Source organism: Pieris brassicae, chromosome 3, assembly GCF_905147105.1.
Source record: "Pieris brassicae chromosome 3, ilPieBrab1.1, whole genome shotgun sequence".
NCBI classification, from domain to species: domain Eukaryota; kingdom Metazoa; phylum Arthropoda; class Insecta; order Lepidoptera; family Pieridae; genus Pieris; species Pieris brassicae.
In genome coordinates, this window is record NC_059667.1 from 850276 (window position 1) to 872567 (window position 22292).

Genomic DNA, 22292 nt, shown 5'->3' on the forward strand with positions numbered 1-22292 from the left:
TTGACCATAGCTGCTTTGGCTTCCCCTTCTTCAAAAAATTGCGTCTCCATGATAAAAATAATGTGTCCATTGACGGCATAGCCACTTGACTCTAAGTGACATTACACGCTCCCTGTCCCATAAAAATATGAATAAAAACTTACCAATTGGATATTTATCTGAGAACAGAACCAGGCTGAAGACACGCATGGCGTCTCCGACTTTCATGAGAAAGCAATCCGCCAGGCCTCGGCCGAGCTCCGTGTACCTAACTAGGGTAAGCTTGTAATCCTCAGAGAACTGGAAAATAATATTGACGAGGGCAACGTTATCTTTCGGCTCTACTAATTTTGATAAGTATTCATATAGCCATCAAAGTTTTGACGTGGGCGACTGTTGGCGTGGCGATTTTTTTTTTTAAATTAACGAACACAGCTTATTAAATAAACAGTCCTTGATATCAAAACATGTCATGATGTCATAATAATACGAACAGTTAATAAATTATAATTGTTGTCAAGACTTTTTGGGTCTGGGCTGTTTCATGATCATTTGTCAAGAGGCATCTTCTATGCCTGATACACCGTCGACTTTTTAGGTCTAAGGCAAGGTTTTCTCACGATTTTTCCTTCACCGTTTGAAAGGAAAATGCGTACACAGAAAGTCCATTGGCACAGCCGGATCGAATCAACGACCTGTGGTGGTGTGGTGGATGAGAGTTGCACACCCAAGCCACTAGGCCAACAGTGCTCATATCCAAATCTACGGTATAATAAAAATACAGCACACCTGATAAATAAAAATATGTCCCGCAGACATGGCCGCCGCGACCAGTTCTCTTCCCGTAGGCGAAAACACGACGCGGGAAACTATCTGATGTGTCAAACACACACTACCCACTTTCACCAGCTCGGAACGGAACACGTAAAGTGCCATTCCGTAGTTATTGCCGACTTCACCGAATATAATCAAAAGTGGGTCGGTGGGGCTGGCTTCGAATGATATGTCAGCGCCTTCCACATATTTCATTAGCACCTAAGATTTAATTTTTATTTATTAAATACATAGTTCGGTTTTAGTGGAGATTGTACTAAATTACCCGGTGAAAATCAAAAAGTCATTTATTCATCTAGGTACAATTTGTATTATGCACGTCAATTTCCGCCATCATACTATCTTATAGCGGCATTAGTGCCGACACTTTGTTATCATCTATTTATTCTTGAAGTTTTTAATATCCTTTTATTAGGGTAAATCAATGTTTTTTCATATTTTATTATATATTACACATGTTAAACCACCCTAAACTTCGTCAAATCGAATCCAATTATCCAAATCGGTCCAGCAATTCCCGAGTTTTAAACAAGCGAATAGTAATTCATTGTTACATATTTATATATATAGATGTAGTCGTTTTAATACCCTCAAATTACTTAATCGATCAATAAATTACATTAAAAATTACGTTAAATGTACGAAATTCAGTTTTTAATTTATATCCCAAATGTTAATATTAAATATGTGTGCCAAAAATAACCCAGTTAAAATAAACCCGAGAAAAATGAAAAGTTCAATCTTAAGCGTTTTAATAAAAAAAAGATATTTATTAAGACTGAACATACAAAATTCGTTAAAAACACTTTTAAAGCAAAGCGACTCCTATGTGAATTGTACAAATGAGAGTCACGTAAAAGCATATATTGTATAAATAACTAGCTGACTCGGCAAACGTCGTTTTGCCATGTATATTATTTATAGGAAACATTATTTTAGTTAAATAAAAATAATCAAAAAATCATTAAAAAATAAAAAATATTTGTCTAAAAAATAACAATTTGGGGTGTACACCCCTTATCACTTAGGGGTTTTAAAGACAGTCGCTGAGTCAGACTTACTGAATATGCATTAAAAAATTCATAAGAATCGATCGAGCCGTATCGGAGTCGAACGAACATTGTGACGCGAGAATATATATATATATATTTAGATAGATAGATAATAAACATTATTATCACTATATTAGCTAAAAATAATTCAATTAAGTAAACTTACCAATTTAGCTGTCATAACTTCATAGATACAAAGGACTCCACAATCGTTTATAGTAACGATATGTGTAAAATCTGGTGCCAAAAGTTGAATTTTTATTATATTCCTGAAAATGCAATCAAAATCTTTAGGCACATTCTCGTTTAACCTGAATATAGTTATTTTTATGTATAAAATTAAAGACTTATACAAATTTTTGGATAGTTATTAATATTTAAAATATATCAGTGATTGTGTGATATTTTAGGTAATTCCTTTTTGGTCGCAACCAACTAGCTAAATTAGCTGTTCAATTAACAGCCTAGCCTTTTAACTAAACGGCGCCGTTTAACTAGCGGCCTCAATGATAAAACAGCTAGGCAAATTACTTAGATCGATGACGTTTCACTTGCCTAGCCTGTTGCCTGTTAATTCAAATTTAATTCCACATTCTGCCACTCTCAAGCTCGAAACGAGACTCTTCAAACTGTCAATAAGGCGTTGGAAAACCACAACATTGATGGTGTTGTCCAAAGTTTCACGAAAAACAAGAAATACAATGGAAGAGTGTAGTCACAGAAATAATGTAAATTTTACTTAAGCAATTTAATTTTAAAAGAAATATTTTTTATGTCATATGTTTCATATTTTTTATTTCTTCCAAATAATGACTGTCATAAGAATGGCCTAAGGCCTAAGATTAACCAGCCAGTTTGTTAAATGTATGTAACAAACGCTACGGCTGAATATCTTTCAGGCCGTTGGTTAAACAGCGCCGTTTAGTTAAAACGCTAGGCTGTTAATTGAAATCTAGTTAAATTTTATGGTAAAAAGCCAAAAATTATTTTTACTATTCAACATATTCACTATTCAACAATTATCAACAACAACAAACTATTACCCAAATACAATAATTTATATGGGAAAAAAACATTAGATTACATTATTCAATTTAATAAACTCGCTACCAGCTACACTTCTAACTAATATAACAAGAAACAATATTAAATTTAAATTAAAAAAATACCACATAAGTCAAACAATTATAAATTATGCATAACAAAAATTATACGTCATTTAATACATATTCGAATATAAGATCTCATCCTGTATTCGAATGAGAATTCTCGACAAGAACAGGTTTTTTGCATCGGCTATCTATGGCGCGTCAGTGTCTAGATTTGTTTATGACGTTTTACGTGCAATTTTAAATCGTTTGAATGATTTGATTGTTATAAATTTACAGTTTATATGTCACTGGCCTTAGTATATATATATGTGTGTTAATGATTTAATTATGTTCGACGTCCTGGTGGATAGAAAAACTGTGTACAGCTTGTGTTTCCACCACACCAACTTCCTTTATATTAAGAACATTTATACAATAAATAAGAAAGTTTTACCCAGTAATCATCATTTTTCGAGAAAATTTCAGATGTTTTCGGAAATTAAAAAAAAATTGATCCTCAAATTAACCTTTGTTTATAAGTGAACAGCTTCAGATCAATCTTGTCCTCCCCTTCCCCCACAACTTTATATACGAACCCCCTCTCAGTCCAGATAACAGCGGAATCTGAGAAGGCATTTGATACCAGACGTAGTACTTCATCCTCTATTTTCTGATGCCATGCTACACGCCATTCGCCATCGGGCTTCTTAAGATACTGTAAAAGTATCATTAATTACAGCCTTAATTATCAGCATTAATTATCAGAATATAGAAAATAATATTAGGAATTTTCTTAACATATATATGTATAAAATAAGGTCTTATATTAGGACATTTTAGATTTTACAAATTTTATTTTACGACCGTTTGTCTGTCTTACTCTAAAAGATGTACATAATAAAATGAATTATTCACTTAAGAAACTTAATTGATAGGTTTTGGAAAAATTACTAGTAAATTGTTAACGCAACAATAAGTAAATTTTCAAAACATAATGAAAAACTGAAATTCAAATAACAAATAATTTTTATAAAGATTTTTCTACATTAATTTAGAGAGACCCTTGAGCTTGATGCTGCACAGAGATTTTCTGTTAGGTTCCAGATTGACTCCCCCTAAAAACTCGCCCATTTGAGGACTTGGTTTCACCTTAGAAAACACTTATTTAGAGTCTATTATTGTGTACGTTGCGTTAAACTGGTTCACGTAATACCTGATTAAATTTACCATGACTTTGCTCAGTCTATAAAGACTTTGCAATGTTAGACTTGAACAAATAAAAAATTACCCTAAGATTTTTATCAGGTCCATAAATAAGAATACCGTGACCAAATGAACACATGCACGGTTTTCTTATGCCTTTGAGATCCTCGCTCCATTCCAAACTGGTCACCATGCCTATACCATCGGACAGCAGCTGGAAATTTTGAATTGGTTTTTGAATAAAACTATAAAACGGAAAATAACAACTTTACATAATATTGTCCACGTGTCGGAGTGGCAATGAACAATGTTAATGCCAGTGGACTCGCGAATGCGTTTCCGGCGCATTTTAAGAATTGACAGGCTTCTTTCTTGAATTGGTTCGGAAATACTTCAGTGGGTTCTGGTTCCACATAGGGGTTGTTCGCGGTCAAAACTGCCTTAAATAACGCTCAGTTGAGCTTATATTGTATAAGAAATTTCTTTAGTTTGAGAAACTAGATTCGATATAAGTATTCCAAAGATAACATTGAATGAAACAATACTGTTGTGTAGCAATACGTTTGTCGTGAATAATTTTAAGAGTTCTCTTTCATATTAATTATATATTAACAAAAATCTTAATTAAAGTAAAAAGTTGTGTGACACTTTAAATTTTAGTAACGAGCAAAAACAATATGTGCATCGCTCTGTATATGCCTGATCGACATCATTTACAGTAAAATTGGCCTAATATATATATATATATATATATGTCGCAGTAAAGTAGTTAAATCAGAGAGTTAATTGAATCTCTAGACAGTTAATTAAAAATCGATATTCAATCAAGTCGCTAAAGATCCGTCAGACAAGTGAGTGAACGAAACGTTTAACGAGTTTCCTAATCGCAAGGCAACAAGACTAACCTAACCTAACCATTTACAATAAAGCAAAACACGGGATTTCCAAGTTCTCAGTTCTTCACGATCACACCGAAATAACAATATCAAATGAAATAATCATGGTGAAGTCTTATTTTACATTGTTAATCAACACGCTGGCTTTCGGTCAGACAGTTAGTTAAACGTTTTCGACGCTGCTTTATTTAAATCAAAATGCTAGCTTGACTTGATTGAATATCGATTTTTAATTAACTGTCTAGACATTCAATTAACTCTCTGATTTAACTACTTAACTTGGACATATAGATAAGTCTTGCGACGATCAACCATAGTGTTCTCCAAGAACTATTCTTTGGCTATGGCCGTATGGTGACGGCATAGGCCTTGATTGCTTGCGATACCTAGGGCCAGAACACAGACGTTGCCTACTGTATGCTGTCTTCGACTATCGACATCTTTATACGTTCACAAAAGGTTCACAGTTGCGATATTGTTTATTTATTTTTATTTTTTTATGTAATAGCAGGCAAACGGGCAGGAGGCTCACCTGATGTGAAGCGATACAGCCGCCCATGGACACTCACATTGCCAGAAGGCTCGCAAGTACGTTGCCGGCCTTCCAAGAGTTGGTACGCTCTTTTCTTGAAGGACCCTAAGTCGAATTGGTTCGGAAATACTTCAGTGGGCAGCTGGTTCCACATAGTGGTGGTGCGCGCGAAAAACTGCCTTAGAAAACTGCCTTAGTTGTGGAACGACGGACGTCGAGGTGATACGGATGGTATTTTGTATTTTGCCTTGACGTCCGATAATGAAACTCAGCTGCGGGTATTAGACCGAACAACTCTTCTGAACACTCCCCATGGTAAATGCGGTAGAAGATGCAGAGAGACCCCACATCTCTACGCTTATAATATTATGAATTTAGTATATATTATATTATTATTTGGATCTTCGACATTATCGTATTAAATTAGTACTGTAAGGATAATGTATGTATTTTTATACGTAAATATTTCAATATATTTACTCACACTATAAAGATTCGCTTTAGCATCCACAGCATACAATTGTCCCTCGCTGCTCCAACAAACAGCAACCAGTGCTGGATCAGAAACCTCCCATCCACTACATTCATGTTTGGTCCTCTTCATCACCATACAACGCTTGTAACTTTGCGCCACTTCCCAAACGTGTAGGCCTTCGCCCCAGCATTCACAGACCAGCATATGTGTACGGCTCGCCCTGTGAGAGATGCATATTATAAAAAATAAGGAAAAATAACCGCAACAACAATATTGCCTCCATTTTTTTTGTGCGGAAAACCGTTACGCTTACACTCCTACACCCCACTTATGTAAAAATCCACAAAAACCAGCTTCTTCCTTTTGACCAAATGTAGCGAAGGGCTTGTCGAATTGTCGATCTCTAATGTCTTACTCATCGGCTTGATTCTCTCTCATTACGCAGATACATTGCGTCTCTTTGCGTTTTCTATAAAGTGTACTATGGTGAGTGTTCTGAAGAATTGTTTGGGGTGATCCCTCCTGCCTCGTTTCAGCAACGTACGAGCCATACTCATTCTAAATTTCACCAACATCACCTTGATGGGTGGAAATCTTCCACAGGCATTTTCTTTTGCGAACTAGCGAACTGTGGAATCGGCAATGCACCCACTAAAAATGGGTGTCTATGGGCTGCGATGACCGCTCTTTTTGGCCGTTCCGCAGGCTCGTTTGCCCCCCTATTATATATTTAAAAAAAAACCCACCAGCAATCACCCGAGACAGGACACGCTGTCTCCACATATCAAGAACAGGTTTCTTGCATCGGCTATCTATGGCGCGTCAGTGTTTAGATTTGTTTATGACGTTTTTGTTTATCGTTTGAATGGTTTGATTGTTATAAATTTACAGTTTATATGTCACTGGCCTTAGTATATATAAATGTGTGTTAATGATTTAATTATGTTCGACGTCCTGGTGGATAGAAAAACTGTGCACAGTTTGTGTTTCCACCACAACAACTTCCTTTATATTAAGAACACTTATACAATAAATAAATAAATAAATCTATAGAGACTGGCCATATAAATACCATTTCTATTTCGTAACTCTAAATTACTCTTAGAGCCTTCGTAAACTTCTTTATGTGCTGGTGTATTGATCGAGTGGGGTTTTAGACGTGAAAATTGGCCCAAATACACTATCAGGTTAGTTATGGCGCACACCAGACTAACAATCGGTTGACTCTTGTTACTTTTTGATTTTTAAAGTGAGCGGTAGCATTCAAAGTAGAAGATGAAGATGCATAAGAAATTTTTTCTCCTACAATAAAGTGCACAAAAAATAATGCAACCATACATGAATCTTGCCTTTATGGCTAATAAATAATATTATGTTAACATAATTTCCTACAATAATAGTAATAAACTAAGGTAATGTTCATTAACAGTCTTAGTGTTCTAAAAGGTTTGGATACTATGTTCGTGTGTCCGAGATACCGCACTTATTAAGAAAAACATTTTTTGAACGGATTAAAGTTATGTATTATTTTTAAAACTTATAGTTATTTACATAATTCTAAATTTAAATTTCTTTCCGACGTTTCGCGTACTTTTCAGTGTCACGGTCACCGGGACCGTGACGTGAAAATAATACATAACTTTAATCCGTTCAAAAAGTGTTTTTCTTAATGTGTGAAAGCTATTTTAAGAAAAGACAATACTACCGCACTTATTTTCATTACACTAGGTTCATAACTCAAAAGGTTTAGTTCTCTTTAGGCGTCCTATTCCTGTTGTGTGAAGAAGTTTGATTGCCTCAGCATTCACAAGGTTATTTAGCATGTTAACGTGAGCTAAGGAAAACCTATATTAGGTCTATATTAAGATCCTTGTGGATAATTTCATTTTTAATGGTCGTCAATGTCCCGAAAAACCTTGTTCAACTTATGTATTATTTCTAAATTGCTCTTCGCCGTATAACTTCATTGCCATATATCCACACAGGCATTATGACTTGTTTATAAAGTAGCAATTTCTTATGTATTGACAGGGGCGTTAGCCTTAATATTTGCCAGTACATATCTTATATCTAATTCATCTTTTCTTTTTCACGTGTTATTGTATTTGTCGAAAGACAGAAATATTTTACAGAAATCGGGAGTATTGGGTCCTTTCTAACATTGACTATTATTTATCGACATCGCATCTACACTGTATCATGCCCGCGTTCCATTGCGGGCGGTACGGACCCATTACGGACTCCGCTATACTAGTAACGATGATTTTCATACATGTGCTTCCACCAAAGCGGAGACGAGCGGAACGGGTTGAGCGAGTTTTCCACGGTCTCCGTACGAAACTAGCTAAACTAGTTTTATTAAAATTCATAGAATTCCTGCAAGAGAGTAAGGCAGAGCGGAGCAAGTGAGTAAAGAGTCCGCTGCATATGCTCTTGAAAACTAGTTATGAACGGAGGCTTTTTGCAATTCGTTGTAGATTCGTAATAAAGATTTATTAGAAGAAGAAGGCCCGCAAAAGGAGATCCTTTCTTCTTTCTTCCTCGAATGTTACAGTAGTAAGTCTACATCTTCTCTAGAAGAATCTGACATAGTGAAATAAACAAAAACGTCTTGGTGCTACGAAGGGCTGCCCAATACTGGTGCTCAGCAGCTCGCAAATGGATGCACAACCTAGCTGGACGGAGCGAAAACTAGTCTGAAAATGAACGGAGTAGTCGTTCATTTCTCGCTTCCCGCTCCGCCTATTTGACCTCATTGTCAGTGGACGGCATAAAGTAAATTAATTTAAAAACTCTTTCTTAGTGGAATGTAAAAATTATTATCAGTTCAAATTCTGTTCCGCCGGTCAACTATGATTCGCTCAACACGTACGCAATGGAAGGCGTCCATCAAGGCACTAAGGGTAGTTAAGTCTAAACTGTCGGCAGTTTGCGCACCGGATAATGTGCCCATAAGACAGTTTGAAATCGTGAAGTCAAGGGCTTCACGAACTATTTGTCGGCCGATATCAAATCGGTGAAATGGGCATACTTTCATTCATGTTCATGTACATGGGCTGTAATGATTATACAGCCCTTATTATACTATTAGGTGATAAAAAGTTTGTGGAGCTCTTATAACAAAATGGGTAGGATATCAGACACAATCAGTACCATGTCAGCGAGCATGCATGGTTTACAAATACAAAAAAAACTATTACCACCAATTTCAATATTTATATAAATTCTGGTTAGTTGATATTAGGGTTTTCATATTTAGTGTGGAGTAGAGTTGTACTATCAGGATTTTAAGTTATGTTAAGGGCTGAAGGTTTATAATATACTAGTTTTAATTTTCATAACTACAATTTTTTTTGGCTGCATTTGAACTTACATATAAATCTGCTTTCGTCTTACAACACCTGTGGAGACTGCTAGAAGCTTTTGGTAGGTTCTCCAACTCCAGACAGTCATGATATAGTTGGGAAAGCCACTGAATGCAGCTATCAAATCACACTCCATCATACAAAGACCTTTGTACCGCTTTACTTCAGGATCTGATATTATAAAAATGTATTCTCCATAAATGAGATAACATTGGTCTAGGCTATAAGCATGTATAAATTATAGGTTTACCTGCAAGTTCAGCTAGTATGTGAAAGCTTGGGTACTGTAAAACAAAAATGCGAGGATTTTTTCTTTTTTCTGCAAATGCAAATACATGAGATCTGTGACCTGTAATAGTAAAGTTATGTTTACAAAGGAATTACTTAACACTAAATAATGTTTTATTATATTTTTGCAAGACTGTTTTTTAAACGAAATTACTAACGATGGCTTCTACAATACTATCGCAATACATGAGAAAAATTTAATTAATTTTACCTGCAATAACATCAACACCATCACCATGTTCGGTATTATTAGCAACATACACAAACTCAGAGCTAGTTTTCATATTAAGAAATATTATATACACATCATGGGCAACGGCGAACACATCATGTCCAATGAATGTCATAAAATCTAAACGTTGGGGTATCGCCCATCTAGAAGTTTAAAAAGCACGAAGTATTTTTATGTTATCAAGACATGAGCTGAAATATCTTAATGTAAACAACATTACCTTGGCTTTGGATTTATGTCCAGGTTTTCATTATCTTCTACCACGTCTGAATCAGCCTCCACCATGGCTGAAGTTCTAACTTAATCTAAAAATAAAGTCTTTAGTATTCTATTTTGTTATAGCCGCTAATGGTATAAGAATATACTGCGTGTGTTTTGGGTTTAAAATTCGTTTAAGGCAGCTTTCCGTATAAACAACAGGAGTGTTAGATTTGTTGAAAACAACAAAAGCAGTTGTTATTAGTGTTACCTAGCAATACTAATTCTACTTAACACGAATATTATACCTAATTGTTAGACATTATACATTAATTATAATTTTTTGGAAAGAAAAAAAATCACTTTTTCTTTGAATTTTAAAACGTTGGAAAAACGAATTTTCTCCCTGATTTTAAAAATTCAAATTACCCACCATACTTTGACAATTGACGTTGATTTTCAACTCTGTGGATAAAAATCAGATGTTTGACTTTGTCAGTAGTATAAATAAAATTGTACGCTGCTCTGTGCGATGGTCGATGGGGGCGATGAAAATACAGAAGTGAATGAAAATTTGGAACATGAAATTTGTTTGTAAATAGGATTCCAAAAGAAATGTTCATACAAAACCATCGTATCTTCACAATCAATATTCCATGTTTTAAAATGTGATGGATACGTAAATACGCTATACAAAATGTAAGTTGGTACAATTGCGTTATATGAGTGTTTATCAATTTAGTGTCACACACAAAGGGTTTGTTGTTGTAATGATAATATTTGCAGGGAGAATTACACCGGGTCCTTGGATCCGGTGGCTGAGAGATGGAACTCTTCAACAATAGACTTCGCGGAGATAACCATGGACAGGAACTTCGCCCTGTTGCTAGTCTCCTTAATATCGGGAATGCTTTGGATAGTTTACATAACTTACTACAATAGCCGTGTATTGGGCTACATACTGACGAGACTTGTTAATAGGTTTTACTTTCAAGATGAAAATTTCAAAATTGGTAAGTAATTGTTCTATCTAACGAATGAATTAAGTAAGATATTACTAAACATGTTTTTACTTCATTAGAGTATAGATTTATATTGAATATATTTATGATTGCACATGATATACATTAATAGCTTGTGTTCAAGTAGTAAACAGAAAGTTAAAAATGGTACCAGTAAATTAAAATTTTAATAATGTTTGATAAGTCTAATATAAGAAAGTTATGAATATGAGACCTTGGAATATAACTTTAATTGGTAGAAGATAAATGCAAGTTTGTTAAAAGAGAATATAAAATTTTCATTATAGTTACACATAACAGTTATGTATTCGAAAGCTATATTTATTACACCATAAAATATTATGGAGCACTTTAAATTTGAAGCTATCTGAGAAGTCCATAACAGTCAGATATCATAATGTTTGTTACTTATTTATTGGTTTTTACGACGAAAAAATTGCATGGGAGTTATATTTCCTGAAATATATGTTTGGGAGAGAATTAGATTACATAACATATATTGAACCTAATCTCTTGCTGAAATAGCAGGCATTATAGAGGAATCCTTCTAAGTTTTAGATTAATTTAATTTTAATTAAAATAATGCCTATTTTTATATTTTTGATATGTCTTAAATACCATAAAAATCATTTAGTGTTTTAAAAATTCTTAATTATTTCTGACTTGTATTCTAACTGTTATTTTAGATACCTGCTTCTTATGCCAATACAATATGACGGCTGTGAAACTTATCTGATATTAAACTTACAATTTATCTATTATGGATTTAATAAAATTATATTGTAGAATAAAATATGTTTTGTATTGTAGGTTCTTTCACCCTGAATGCCCTGTCTGGAAAGATTATGTTTCGGGATATTGTCTATATCAACTATGATTACACTCTGCGGGTTCAAGACGGTTACTTAATTTTTAGATGGTGGAGGTCATACGTACCAAAAGATGTTTCTGAAGGTAATATTAAAAATTTTAATTGTAATCAATTTACTATAGGTCAATTGATGAAGTGCTTTACAATTCAATTGAGGGCTGTAACAATGTGGTTATGTTAGGCAGTAAGTTTTTTTATTTAGAATTCTCAGAAGCTTGAATACGTGACTGTTAAAAGTCCTGTACAAATTTTAATGAAAAACATCATTTCAAATTTTTCAGATCTCTCTCATTCTGACACCCGCCTCTCTATCATGTTGAATGGATTTGAATTACATGTTTATAATAGATGTGATCTCTACCATGAGTTGGAAAAGATATTTGGTCTAGATCCTCTCATTAAACAGCCACATGACGACGACTCCACTGACCAAGATAAGGCCATGAATGATGCTAATGAAAAAAGACGTCGAGCTCAGGAAGCGGTGAGGTCTGAAGCAGCAATGGCGAGAACTTGGCGCGATCTCATCCCAGTGATAAAAATAGATATTTGTACTGGTAGAGTTGTCTTCGGCAATCGCTTAGTCCCAACAACATTATCTATAGGTGTAGAAGAAGCACACCTAATGTATAGTACGAAGCCACCTGCATCCAGATTAGATCACCTTATGCATTTTGTCAAAGCGAAAGCCGAAAATTGTAAAGTAATTCTTGCTCCAAGTCCAAACTACACATCAATGGTCGATGAACCTCCTCGATACATGGGCGAAGGTTTCGTCGTCATGAGCTCAAACTACATCGAAGTATATTTCTATATGGACGAGCCCGGTTTAGTTCCTGAAGAACCAGTATTATTACAGTTAGCCAACGGGGATATTGTGGAGTCTGCTCCACCAATATGGGGCGTTGATATTAAATGCGGTAAAGGTACCGACTTTAGTTACGGTCCGTGGGCCGATAGGCAACGAGACAATTTGTTCAAATTTTTCTTTCCACCTAATTATAAAAATTTAGAGGTTACTCCACAACCGAAGCCAGGGGACAGAAGACAAATGCAGTCTTTCGATATACGTTTATCTACACTTAACGAAGCGACAATTGATATACTGTTTACGAAAAATAAAGAAACGAATGCCGTACATATCAACATCGGTGCTGGTTCATATCTTGAAGTAACGTTGCCTTGGATAGTGCTTCAAGATGGATTCACAACGAAAATAACGGGTCAACTACTACATCTAGAAGCAACAACAAGTTTGCAGTATAGAAGTTTAGCTGAAAGTGAAACTTTGGAGTACACTGTGAAATGCCACTATCCGCTTGTTTGGAATCATCATCAGTGCTGGCAACTATCTTTGACCGGTTGCAAAGCCACTGCCCATTTTGTGTACACACATATAGATTTCTTCCAAGACCTGACAAATGATTGGGCGAGCAAGGCACGGCCTGATATTCTGCATTTTGTACCATATACGTGGAAAATATCACTTCTGCTTAAAGAGTGCGAAGTGGTCACTGTAAGTAACCAACATAATTGGATCGACTGCAGTTCTACTAACCAAGAAAACAATCACGTCGCGTTTTGTGGTGATCTTTTAGATGTGTCATTCGATCTTCCATTTGTGGATTTCCTGCCTGATGTTATACCTTTAAAAATATGGGTGCAAGGGGAAGCAGTCGATATGAGCTTATACTTGCCTGAAGTGAACACATCAAGGTTACTTCTATTATCAATTGACAAGAATATGAAGTTAGTACCAAGTCGGTTGAGGGCATCAAAATGGCGAAGAAAATGCGTCAAATCTCAAGGTTGGGTGGACTGTTGGTCGGTACCAATTGTAGCCTTGAGCGTGCGATACAACTACCATCCAATACCACCGCTCGGTCCAGAGCCCCAGGCGGACATAACGACACCAGAAAAAGAAGAGATCCTACTATCTCCCATGAGGATACCCAGAATACGAAAGCAGCCGCAATTAAACTGGGGTATGGATGGCAGTAACTTCGATAGAACGACCCTTGCACCTGATAAAGTCAGTGTTGAATTAGAAGTTGGTCCCTCTGTTCTCCTGGCGTATGGGACGATTATTACTAGTTTCATGAACTTATTGGAAAACATATTCGGTGAGGATCAGACATTTACGGACATGCAGAAAGCACCTACTACTGGTACTTACTACTGGGCAAGCGATAATGCTACGAAGTTGAATGATAGAAGCAGTATAAATCAACATTCTGAAATTTCTATGGATGATTCTACCGATTCGAGCAAAGGCCCGTTCGATCCAAGAAAGTGCCGACCATTGGACGTCACAGTGTCCATAATAATACACGATATTCAGGCACATCTTGTAAAAAATTGCAGTGAGAATGAACCTACCTGTCCCGTGGTACTCATAGAAAGGTTCGGTTTTGAAATGGACAAGAAGTTTAGAGAAACAAAGCTTCAACTTCTACTAAGTCCGTCAATTTTAATATCAGCGAATAATCTGGCACGGCCAAATGCAAACGGCAGTACGAATTCAAGTGCGCTACAACAAGGCCACCTGATGTTATCATCGTTTCAGCTGAGGGGAAACGGATTCTTCAGTGATACTAATCGCGGGGTAGAAGATGAGACCGTTGAGTATGCCTGGATGATGGAACTTCAGCTCGGCCAACTGACCGGTCGAATGACATTACCGCAACTATATCAAGTGGTTTCTTCATTAGAGACGTTCTTACTACTCATTTGTGACAATGAAAATGAATTAATACCACCAAATTCCGTTAAGCAGTGCCATCACGGACTCAACAACGTTCTTTGTCCCGAGACCGATATTCCGTTGCGATATAGATGTCCGACTCCAAACGAAATTAAGTATAGAATGATACGAGTGGCGGTAGACCTTGTGGATTTGTATATTGCCGATTCAAATACAACTCTACAATCGTGGATTTCCCCGATTCGTTTGTCATTCTGCAATTTACATGGCTCGGGATGTGGGACAGGTATAACGGGCCTGCTTCCCAATATAAAACTTGCTCTCTATACGCAGACAAACATGCAAACAAACACCCATCATAATTCAAACGGTAGTAACAATAGTCAAAGTAAATTACCCGAAAGTGAGAATTGGGTGGGTGTCGGCTCGATGGCTCTGGGTCCCGTGCTGATAGAGGCCGCATCATCATTACCGCAAAGCCCTAAAAACGTTCACTTGGTCCAACAGAAGTTCTTGAAAATGCACGACGAAAAATTTAAGCGATTGTGGTTCCTTTGGCCCAACGATGGAAAGGGCTCGCAGTGCGGCTGCAATGGTGGATGTTCATTTTTTGGCTCGAATAGAAATGGAACTAACTTCTTCAAACCCAGTCCTGCAGATATTAACGATGGTGTCAATATAGCCATGTTCAATGTGATAGAATCTATTCCCGGTGAATACGGCTACGGACAGAGCCTCTTAAATCCCGGTCAGTTGGTCTTCCATACACCGCCTTATAACAGTTTAAACGTATGCTTACAACCGACAAATGTTTCGGTGCTTGTACCTTCGCCACTCCCACAAATTATCAACAAATCACCTCAAACAGCAGAACGTCGAAGTTTAACGCGAAGATTTTCGTACACGAGCGTCAATAAGGGAAGCAATAACGTATTAGTATCAAGTACAAAAAGTGATGTTCCATATGCTCGTCTGGTAGATTCATCAGCACCATTAGGCAGTTCAAAAATTGATAGTGACTCTAAATTAAACAAAACTGTACTCACCGTACCTCAGCTGGAAAGCAGTGTATCAGACTCTAAGTTGGCTTTAAGCTGTGTAGTAAAAGATAGCCCAAACATTGCAAGTAAAAGACATCATATACAAGGTGACGAGCACATTATGGTACCAAAAGTGCCTCCAAGAAATGTGGCCGTATCAGAATCTCACTACTCACTCAACTCACAACATCATCCCGATGAGCCTACACCTCTTCAAGTTCAAAGAACAATGTCGATCACAAGTGAGAACCATTCTGAAGCATTCTTCTCTGCGGATGAAGACATGTTCCCAAGTCGCTCGTCCAGCTTAAAGCATTCATTCGGTAGTCGACACAGCAATCCACGAGACAAACATTCATACGCAATTAACGATGCTCCGACTGGATCAATTCCTAGATCGGAGATGAGAGATGGTCCTGATAACATCAGCACGATAAGTGGAGTTCAACCGGATTCCGAAAGCGGATCCGTTTCATCGACGTCATTTATTTCGGCGATTTCATCCCAAGAAGATATGACCTTAGTGAACCTCCACATGCAAACAAATAAGCCGATAGTTGATTCTCCGTTGCTCATGTCTAGTTATATGAACAACTTGCCTCAATATAAATGTGCCAATTGGTCGTCTTGCTCGTTACCGTGTGGCAATGATCTATTCACCTTACCCCTTTTTAAGAGAGCTGAGGATGGTTCTCTGGTATATGTTGGCCAAAAATATTTGCCTAATTTCGAAACTGTAGGGAAAGTTAACATTTTAAAACTGATATCGAAGAGCAATCAAAACAATCAGAACCTTCATGGACCTTACGCTAATTTGCCGCCTCATTTCAATTCGCAAATAAAGACCCATCCCTACCCACTGTCATGGTGGGACTTACAGCAGAACACGCAAGATAACCAAGAAAGTAACGATAAGACCACACCGTCGACACTAACCACGTCAAGTGACAGTAAAGATGGCTTATTTGTCAGACTCCGCGGCGAAATAGACGTCATGCTGACACCGCTCGTGTTGGAAAGTACGCAGAAAATTGTTGAATCAATCACGCCAGTACTGGCCAACGTACATCCGATTACAGTTATAAATCACTTGAGGCTTTTGTGTATATCGTCAGTTGAATCTTCGAACGTCCTGAAACAAAAGCAGCACGCTCTGAACTGGCTGCCGCAGATGCAAGCCCGCAACGAGTCGAGTATCATTATAGACAAAGACGACAAATGCAAGCTAGCCACGATACCTCAATCAAACGTGTATGAGGAAACAATAAATACTCAAATCCAAGCAACGGTTACAGTACCAAAAGTCAACGTGATTTTCATCCAATCATCGGTAGTTGAAGACATGATTTCCTTCTCTGCTTTGGACAATATCCAAGATTTGACATGCGTGTCGCTCTTTGGGGTTTCCATGGAGAATATTGTGGCTAAATATGTCAGTTCCAGAAAGACATTGGAGTCGATACAACTGTACTACAGACCGACCTTACGGGCGTTAGGGAGTAAGAAGTCTTTTGGTATCATGAAGGGTCCCAGGGCCTTAATATCACAAGCCGCTGGACGCAAGAGAGGCCCGGAAAAGGGAGAACCAGTGTTCATTGAAAGTTCTCAGCAGCAGTGTGAGGATACAAATATAACGCTCAATGTTGGTAAGAAGCTTCCTTTAATAAATTTGTTAATAATCAAACAAAGTCGTGGAATATGAAGTGTGCGTGAATGTATGAGTATGTGTATTAGTGTGTGCGTATAGTACTCTGTATTTGAGAGTTATAAGTGTGCGTTGTGTCTATGCGTAACTAAAATAATCTATGCGTTTTGCTTTTTTTGTTTTTTTATAAAGGACGGGATTTTTATAACTACACACTTTATTAATATAGTAATAATAATAAAATCAAAGAAGTCAGTGGCGCTACAACATTCTAGGTCTGGGTCTCAGATTTCTGTATCTGTTTCATGGCATTCATTCCCAAATTGGTGAGCAGCTTCTGTGCCTTTGGGTCTAGCGCAAGCTGGTTTATTCAGGATGCAATTTTGCGTTCGAGCAACATAGAAAGCACATCGAAAGTCCATTGGTGCACAGTCGAGAATCGAAATTACGACCTCATGAGAGTTACACGCTGAAGCCACTAGGCCAACACTGCTCGTAGATTATTAAATATCATTCCGCCTCTTCACAATATTGCATTTGACTGGTCGACATGCTGCAAGTATTAACCATCTTTGTGAGAGGCTGGTGCCTGTAGGTGTTTAGAAGTTCTATGGTAACAAGTCAAGCTTTATTACGTTCTTCACTCTAAAAAGTCCATATATTTCAGGTAAAGTACATGGACAGTTACGGCGTATTCGTAACGAATCCTCTCAATTGAAAGACGCAACGATAACAGGGATTCCTTGTCAGCATTCTAAAGTTGCCTTTAAATTCGTGAGAATCGACAATGCTAGAGGATGCGATCCAACTGTAAGTATATATATATATGTCAGAGAAATATATCGTCATAGTGGTAAAGTGCGAGGACAAAAGATAACGAATAATTATACAATATTTAATAATATATGGATTCCTTTTAACATTACAAATAACACTCTTCGATTAAATTATAACGAGCAGCGGGTTCAAGCGAGTGAGTGTCCATGGGTATCAATTAACATCAGGTCAACCTCCTGCCCGTTTGCCTCCTATTAAATAAAAAAGATTCCTTTTAATCACAAAACACATAGACCCAACTCGGTTCAACGTCTCTTCAACGCAATGCTTCATTAAATACTCAATCAAAACTACCCTGCGTTGTCTGAGCGCACTGTCAAAATAATAACAAAACAAATCGAATAAAGATAAATTAAGCAATAGAAGGAATCAACGGTCAATTGACTCGATGAGAACATTTCCTGATAATCCAGATTCAACGCGATTAATAATTGCAAAATTGGTGCTACTACCGTCGTCCGACATTATAACTTAATATTTAAACATAGTCAGTGCGCACGTCCGGCGCAGGCGACGGTCGAAACTCAAGTGACTAAAGAATTCACTTACTGCCACGAAACAGTCGCGTCACTGACATTTGGTAGATCACACAGACTAGGCATTGTCAATTGTTAACGTTGACAGTCTACCTTACCATACCACACCGCATTCTACGACTAACTTCAGAGTGGCGGGAATTTTAAAATATCAGCGTTCAAGTATTACGTAACGAATGTAGGGGGGGGGGGTCCTCCTGTAAATGGTTACGATACGTTGCGGAGATTGAATTACGCGTTATTGTTAATATTATTTTCCACTTTACACCACATAATGGTAAGTTTTAGGTATAAAAACTCACTGGGGTTGGCCACGAAACGTTTTACTATTGGATGCAGACAACGTTACGGCGCGTTACATGGGGGGGGGGTCAAGAAACTCCAAAAATAGCGTGACGTAATACTCGAACGAACTCGAACTCGAACTCTATTAATTAATCCCTAATATAACTATCTCTCCACAAACACTTTGACTTTATTTCCAGCTCCCGCAAAATGGACCTCCAGAAGGCCAGAAGGAGAATTCCATAGGTTACATTATGTTCGAATGCGGATTGGAAGGCGTGTCGGTGAAGGTATCCAATCATTCCGCAGCGCACAAACCGAACGAGGACAAAAAGCCGCGCCCTGACAGCGAAAGTTGTAGAGAATCCGTGAAATCTACAGAAGAGACAAAACCAGAAAAGGAAAAGTCTAAAGGGATACGGACGTCCGGTTTCGAAGAGTTATTTAAGAAACGGGAGTCTAATTCGAAACCTAGCACTCCCAATTTGGGAACTACTCAACCTCCTCCCCCTCCCCCTCCCCCTGAACCCACTACTCCAGGTCCAGAGGAGCCCTCGAATGACAGTTGTACGACAATAGTACCGGCCAAGGATAACGGGAATACGTCGTCGTGTGCCATTGACCTGAAAGTGGTTTGGTTTAATTTCGCCGCCCCGCCCAGGACTCCGATCACGAAGAAGATTGATTATACGAGGTAATAACATAATTCATCTTCTGGAAGCGTAAATGGCGTATTATCTCAAGCCTTTGAAAAAATAAATATACGACTCAATTTTTTGTACGAATGTATTAAAAAAAATCTAATAATAAAAAAAAACATTCGCGACTCCGCTTGAATACACAAACAATTTCATTAAAATTAATTCAAATCGGTCTAGCCGTTTAAGAGGAGTTCAGTGGCATACACACAGTAGAATTATATGTATGAGAACAATGGAGGAGATATTGGATCTCCTCATTAAAAAAAACTTTCCATTTAGCGACGATTGAAGATAAGATATTACCATGTTTTCTATTTAAGAGTACTTTAACACAAGTTAAAAAAGACAACAAAAAAAATTTAGTTTTAAAAACAATAGACTGATAATCTTTATATTATTGAATGTGCGCATAGAAACTTGAACTAGAAACATTTAATGTAATTATTAGTATCAACGAAGACCGGTTCGAATCATCAATTGCCGAGCGGTTTGATCCCTTATCGTTGCGTAGATATGTGGGGTCTCTCAGCATCTTCTACGGCAATTACCACGGAGACTGTGCAGAGTTCTTCGGATTAATACCTCTAGCTAAGTTTCATCAGACGAAACGAGTTAGAATACGACAAACTATCCGTATCACTTCAACGTCGTTCCACAACTGAGCGTTTCTTAAGGCAGTTTTGCCGTGCACTACCACTATGTGAAACCAGCTGCCCACTGAAGTATTTTCGATCCAATTCGACTTTAGGTCCTTTAGGAAAAGAGCATTCCGGCAATGTGAGAGTTCATGGACAGTGGTATCACTTTAGATCAATGAGCCTCCTGCCCGTTTGACACCTGTTACATAAAAAAAAATTATTAATGTGTAGTACTAAACACGATACAAAATATCCAGATTGGACTGGAACCTGCTGAGCACAGCGTCTCCCGCTATCAACGCTTGGATGAATCCATGCAATCGTCTTGGCATTCGCGTGGTCAGTATGTACCGGGCACGCGCAAGACGCCTAGCAGCCACAGCCGCTAGCCTTATGGCTTCAGCTCTTGACCGTGCTCCTCATCACACTTTACCCAAGGTAAGTCAAAAGGTTATATAACAAGTTCTATCATCGAAATAAACTGTACATTTAGTTTGTTGTTTTTTGGAATATTGGTGTTTTAGATTGGCATAAGACCCGATGTTAAGTGATTCCCATGGAAACTCTAATTGTAATTACTTTGCTTAACTATCTATCTCTGATGGCGTAGACCAATAGACTTTCTATGCATAGGCTTATTTAACATTTGCTCCGGTGAAGGAAAACGTTAGGAAACCGGTCCAAAAAGTCGAGGTGTGATGGCGCGGAGGTGATCAACTACTGGCCGATGAGGTGATCAATTACATTGACAGACGATCATGATACAGGTATAGCAATCTGTGGCTCTGACCTAAAAAGGTTGTAGCGCCATTGATTTATGTATTATTATTAAGATCAAATATTTGTTTCGTCAAAAACCCTTATGTCAGAACTGGTTCGGCAAAAAAATATATTGCCCGAGTCTCAGAGCAATAAATTTTTTTCAATAAAAACCACCAGTTTGGTCAACAATTTCAGAGTCGCTATGGCCGTCACACGCCCATGGCGAAGCAATTGCGCGAAGAACCGTCCCTCCAACTGTGTGCCGTGTTGTTGAGGTACGCCCTGCAGGCCGATGCAGCCGCCGTACAAGCCGACCTGGCCGAGAGGCATCTACCCTCGCTGTCTACATTACGACAGGTTTGTTGATTTAAATGTGTTATTATGTAGTACTATATAAAGATTGTGTTTTTTTTTTCAATAATCTGATTTAATATAGAAGCTCATAATACGCCACTTTACGCCAGTCTCTGCAACTTAAGACATATTAAGCGTTAAGAAATGTTTTCATACATACGATTCGTCATCCCGTTTAATACTAAGGCTACTAATACAGAAAGGCTCCCCTACCGCACGTGAAGAACCCGAGATACTGCAGGGTTTTCCTGGATATTCTTCCATCGATGACGATGCAGCACCGTATGTAATTCAATTAATTGAAGATCTTATTGAGAATGTGAATAACACACAAAACGTGGCCCTAAGTGATGATGATGAAGACGAAGATGAGTCAACTCCGGTTTTGTCAAACGCCCAGGCACTGTCAGCTGTTAATGTTTTAAGACTTGAAAAGTTGAATTATGTTGAAAATATTTTAAGTGCTAATGCATCAAAATCTTTCTGTCAAACCAAAATAAGTGATTATTTTAAATAATGTAATTATAATTACAATACGTATTTAATGTAATTCATAAATTTATAATTTAATACCTATATATACACCAAAATTAGAACATAATACATAATAGTATGTAGTACGTTTTATTTTTCCTATCCCGTATAACACGCTTTCACGCTTAACACGCGTTTTTGGTAAACCCTGAGAAATCGTCTTAAGCCGGTTTGACTGTATATACTTTTTCCACTATGTACTTTTTGCGTAATGTCGT

General features: G+C 37.4%; 2 protein-coding genes across 5 annotated transcripts in view; one reads left to right on the forward strand and one right to left on the reverse strand.

Moving 5' to 3' along the window:
* LOC123707092 (cilia- and flagella-associated protein 43) overlaps positions 1 to 10349 on the reverse strand; it is a 35040-nt gene extending 24691 nt beyond the window's left edge. Inside the window, exons 1-10 of the mRNA XM_045656877.1 lie at positions 10168 to 10349; positions 9927 to 10090; positions 9678 to 9776; positions 9436 to 9598; positions 6072 to 6282; positions 4245 to 4373; positions 3484 to 3671; positions 2032 to 2134; positions 769 to 1014; positions 144 to 279 (exon numbers count right to left, since the gene is read on the reverse strand). Of these exons, the coding sequence (XP_045512833.1) occupies positions 144 to 279; positions 769 to 1014; positions 2032 to 2134; positions 3484 to 3671; positions 4245 to 4373; positions 6072 to 6282; positions 9436 to 9598; positions 9678 to 9776; positions 9927 to 10090; positions 10168 to 10232 (1504 nt within the window). The 5' untranslated portion in view covers positions 10233 to 10349. The remainder of the gene's footprint in view (positions 1 to 143; positions 280 to 768; positions 1015 to 2031; positions 2135 to 3483; positions 3672 to 4244; positions 4374 to 6071; positions 6283 to 9435; positions 9599 to 9677; positions 9777 to 9926; positions 10091 to 10167) is intronic.
* A 333-nt stretch (positions 10350 to 10682) lies between these two features.
* LOC123706968 (transmembrane protein KIAA1109) overlaps positions 10683 to 22292 on the forward strand; it is a 53245-nt gene continuing 41635 nt past the window's right edge. For all 4 annotated transcript variants that reach the window (XM_045656655.1, XM_045656658.1, XM_045656657.1 and 1 more), the window contains exons 1-8: positions 10683 to 10844; positions 10932 to 11158; positions 11978 to 12121; positions 12320 to 17428; positions 18095 to 18237; positions 19286 to 19779; positions 20682 to 20862; positions 21382 to 21543. In XM_045656655.1, coding sequence (XP_045512611.1) covers positions 10843 to 10844; positions 10932 to 11158; positions 11978 to 12121; positions 12320 to 17428; positions 18095 to 18237; positions 19286 to 19779; positions 20682 to 20862; positions 21382 to 21543 — 6462 coding nt within the window. In that variant the 5' untranslated portion in view covers positions 10683 to 10842. The remainder of the gene's footprint in view (positions 10845 to 10931; positions 11159 to 11977; positions 12122 to 12319; positions 17429 to 18094; positions 18238 to 19285; positions 19780 to 20681; positions 20863 to 21381; positions 21544 to 22292) is intronic.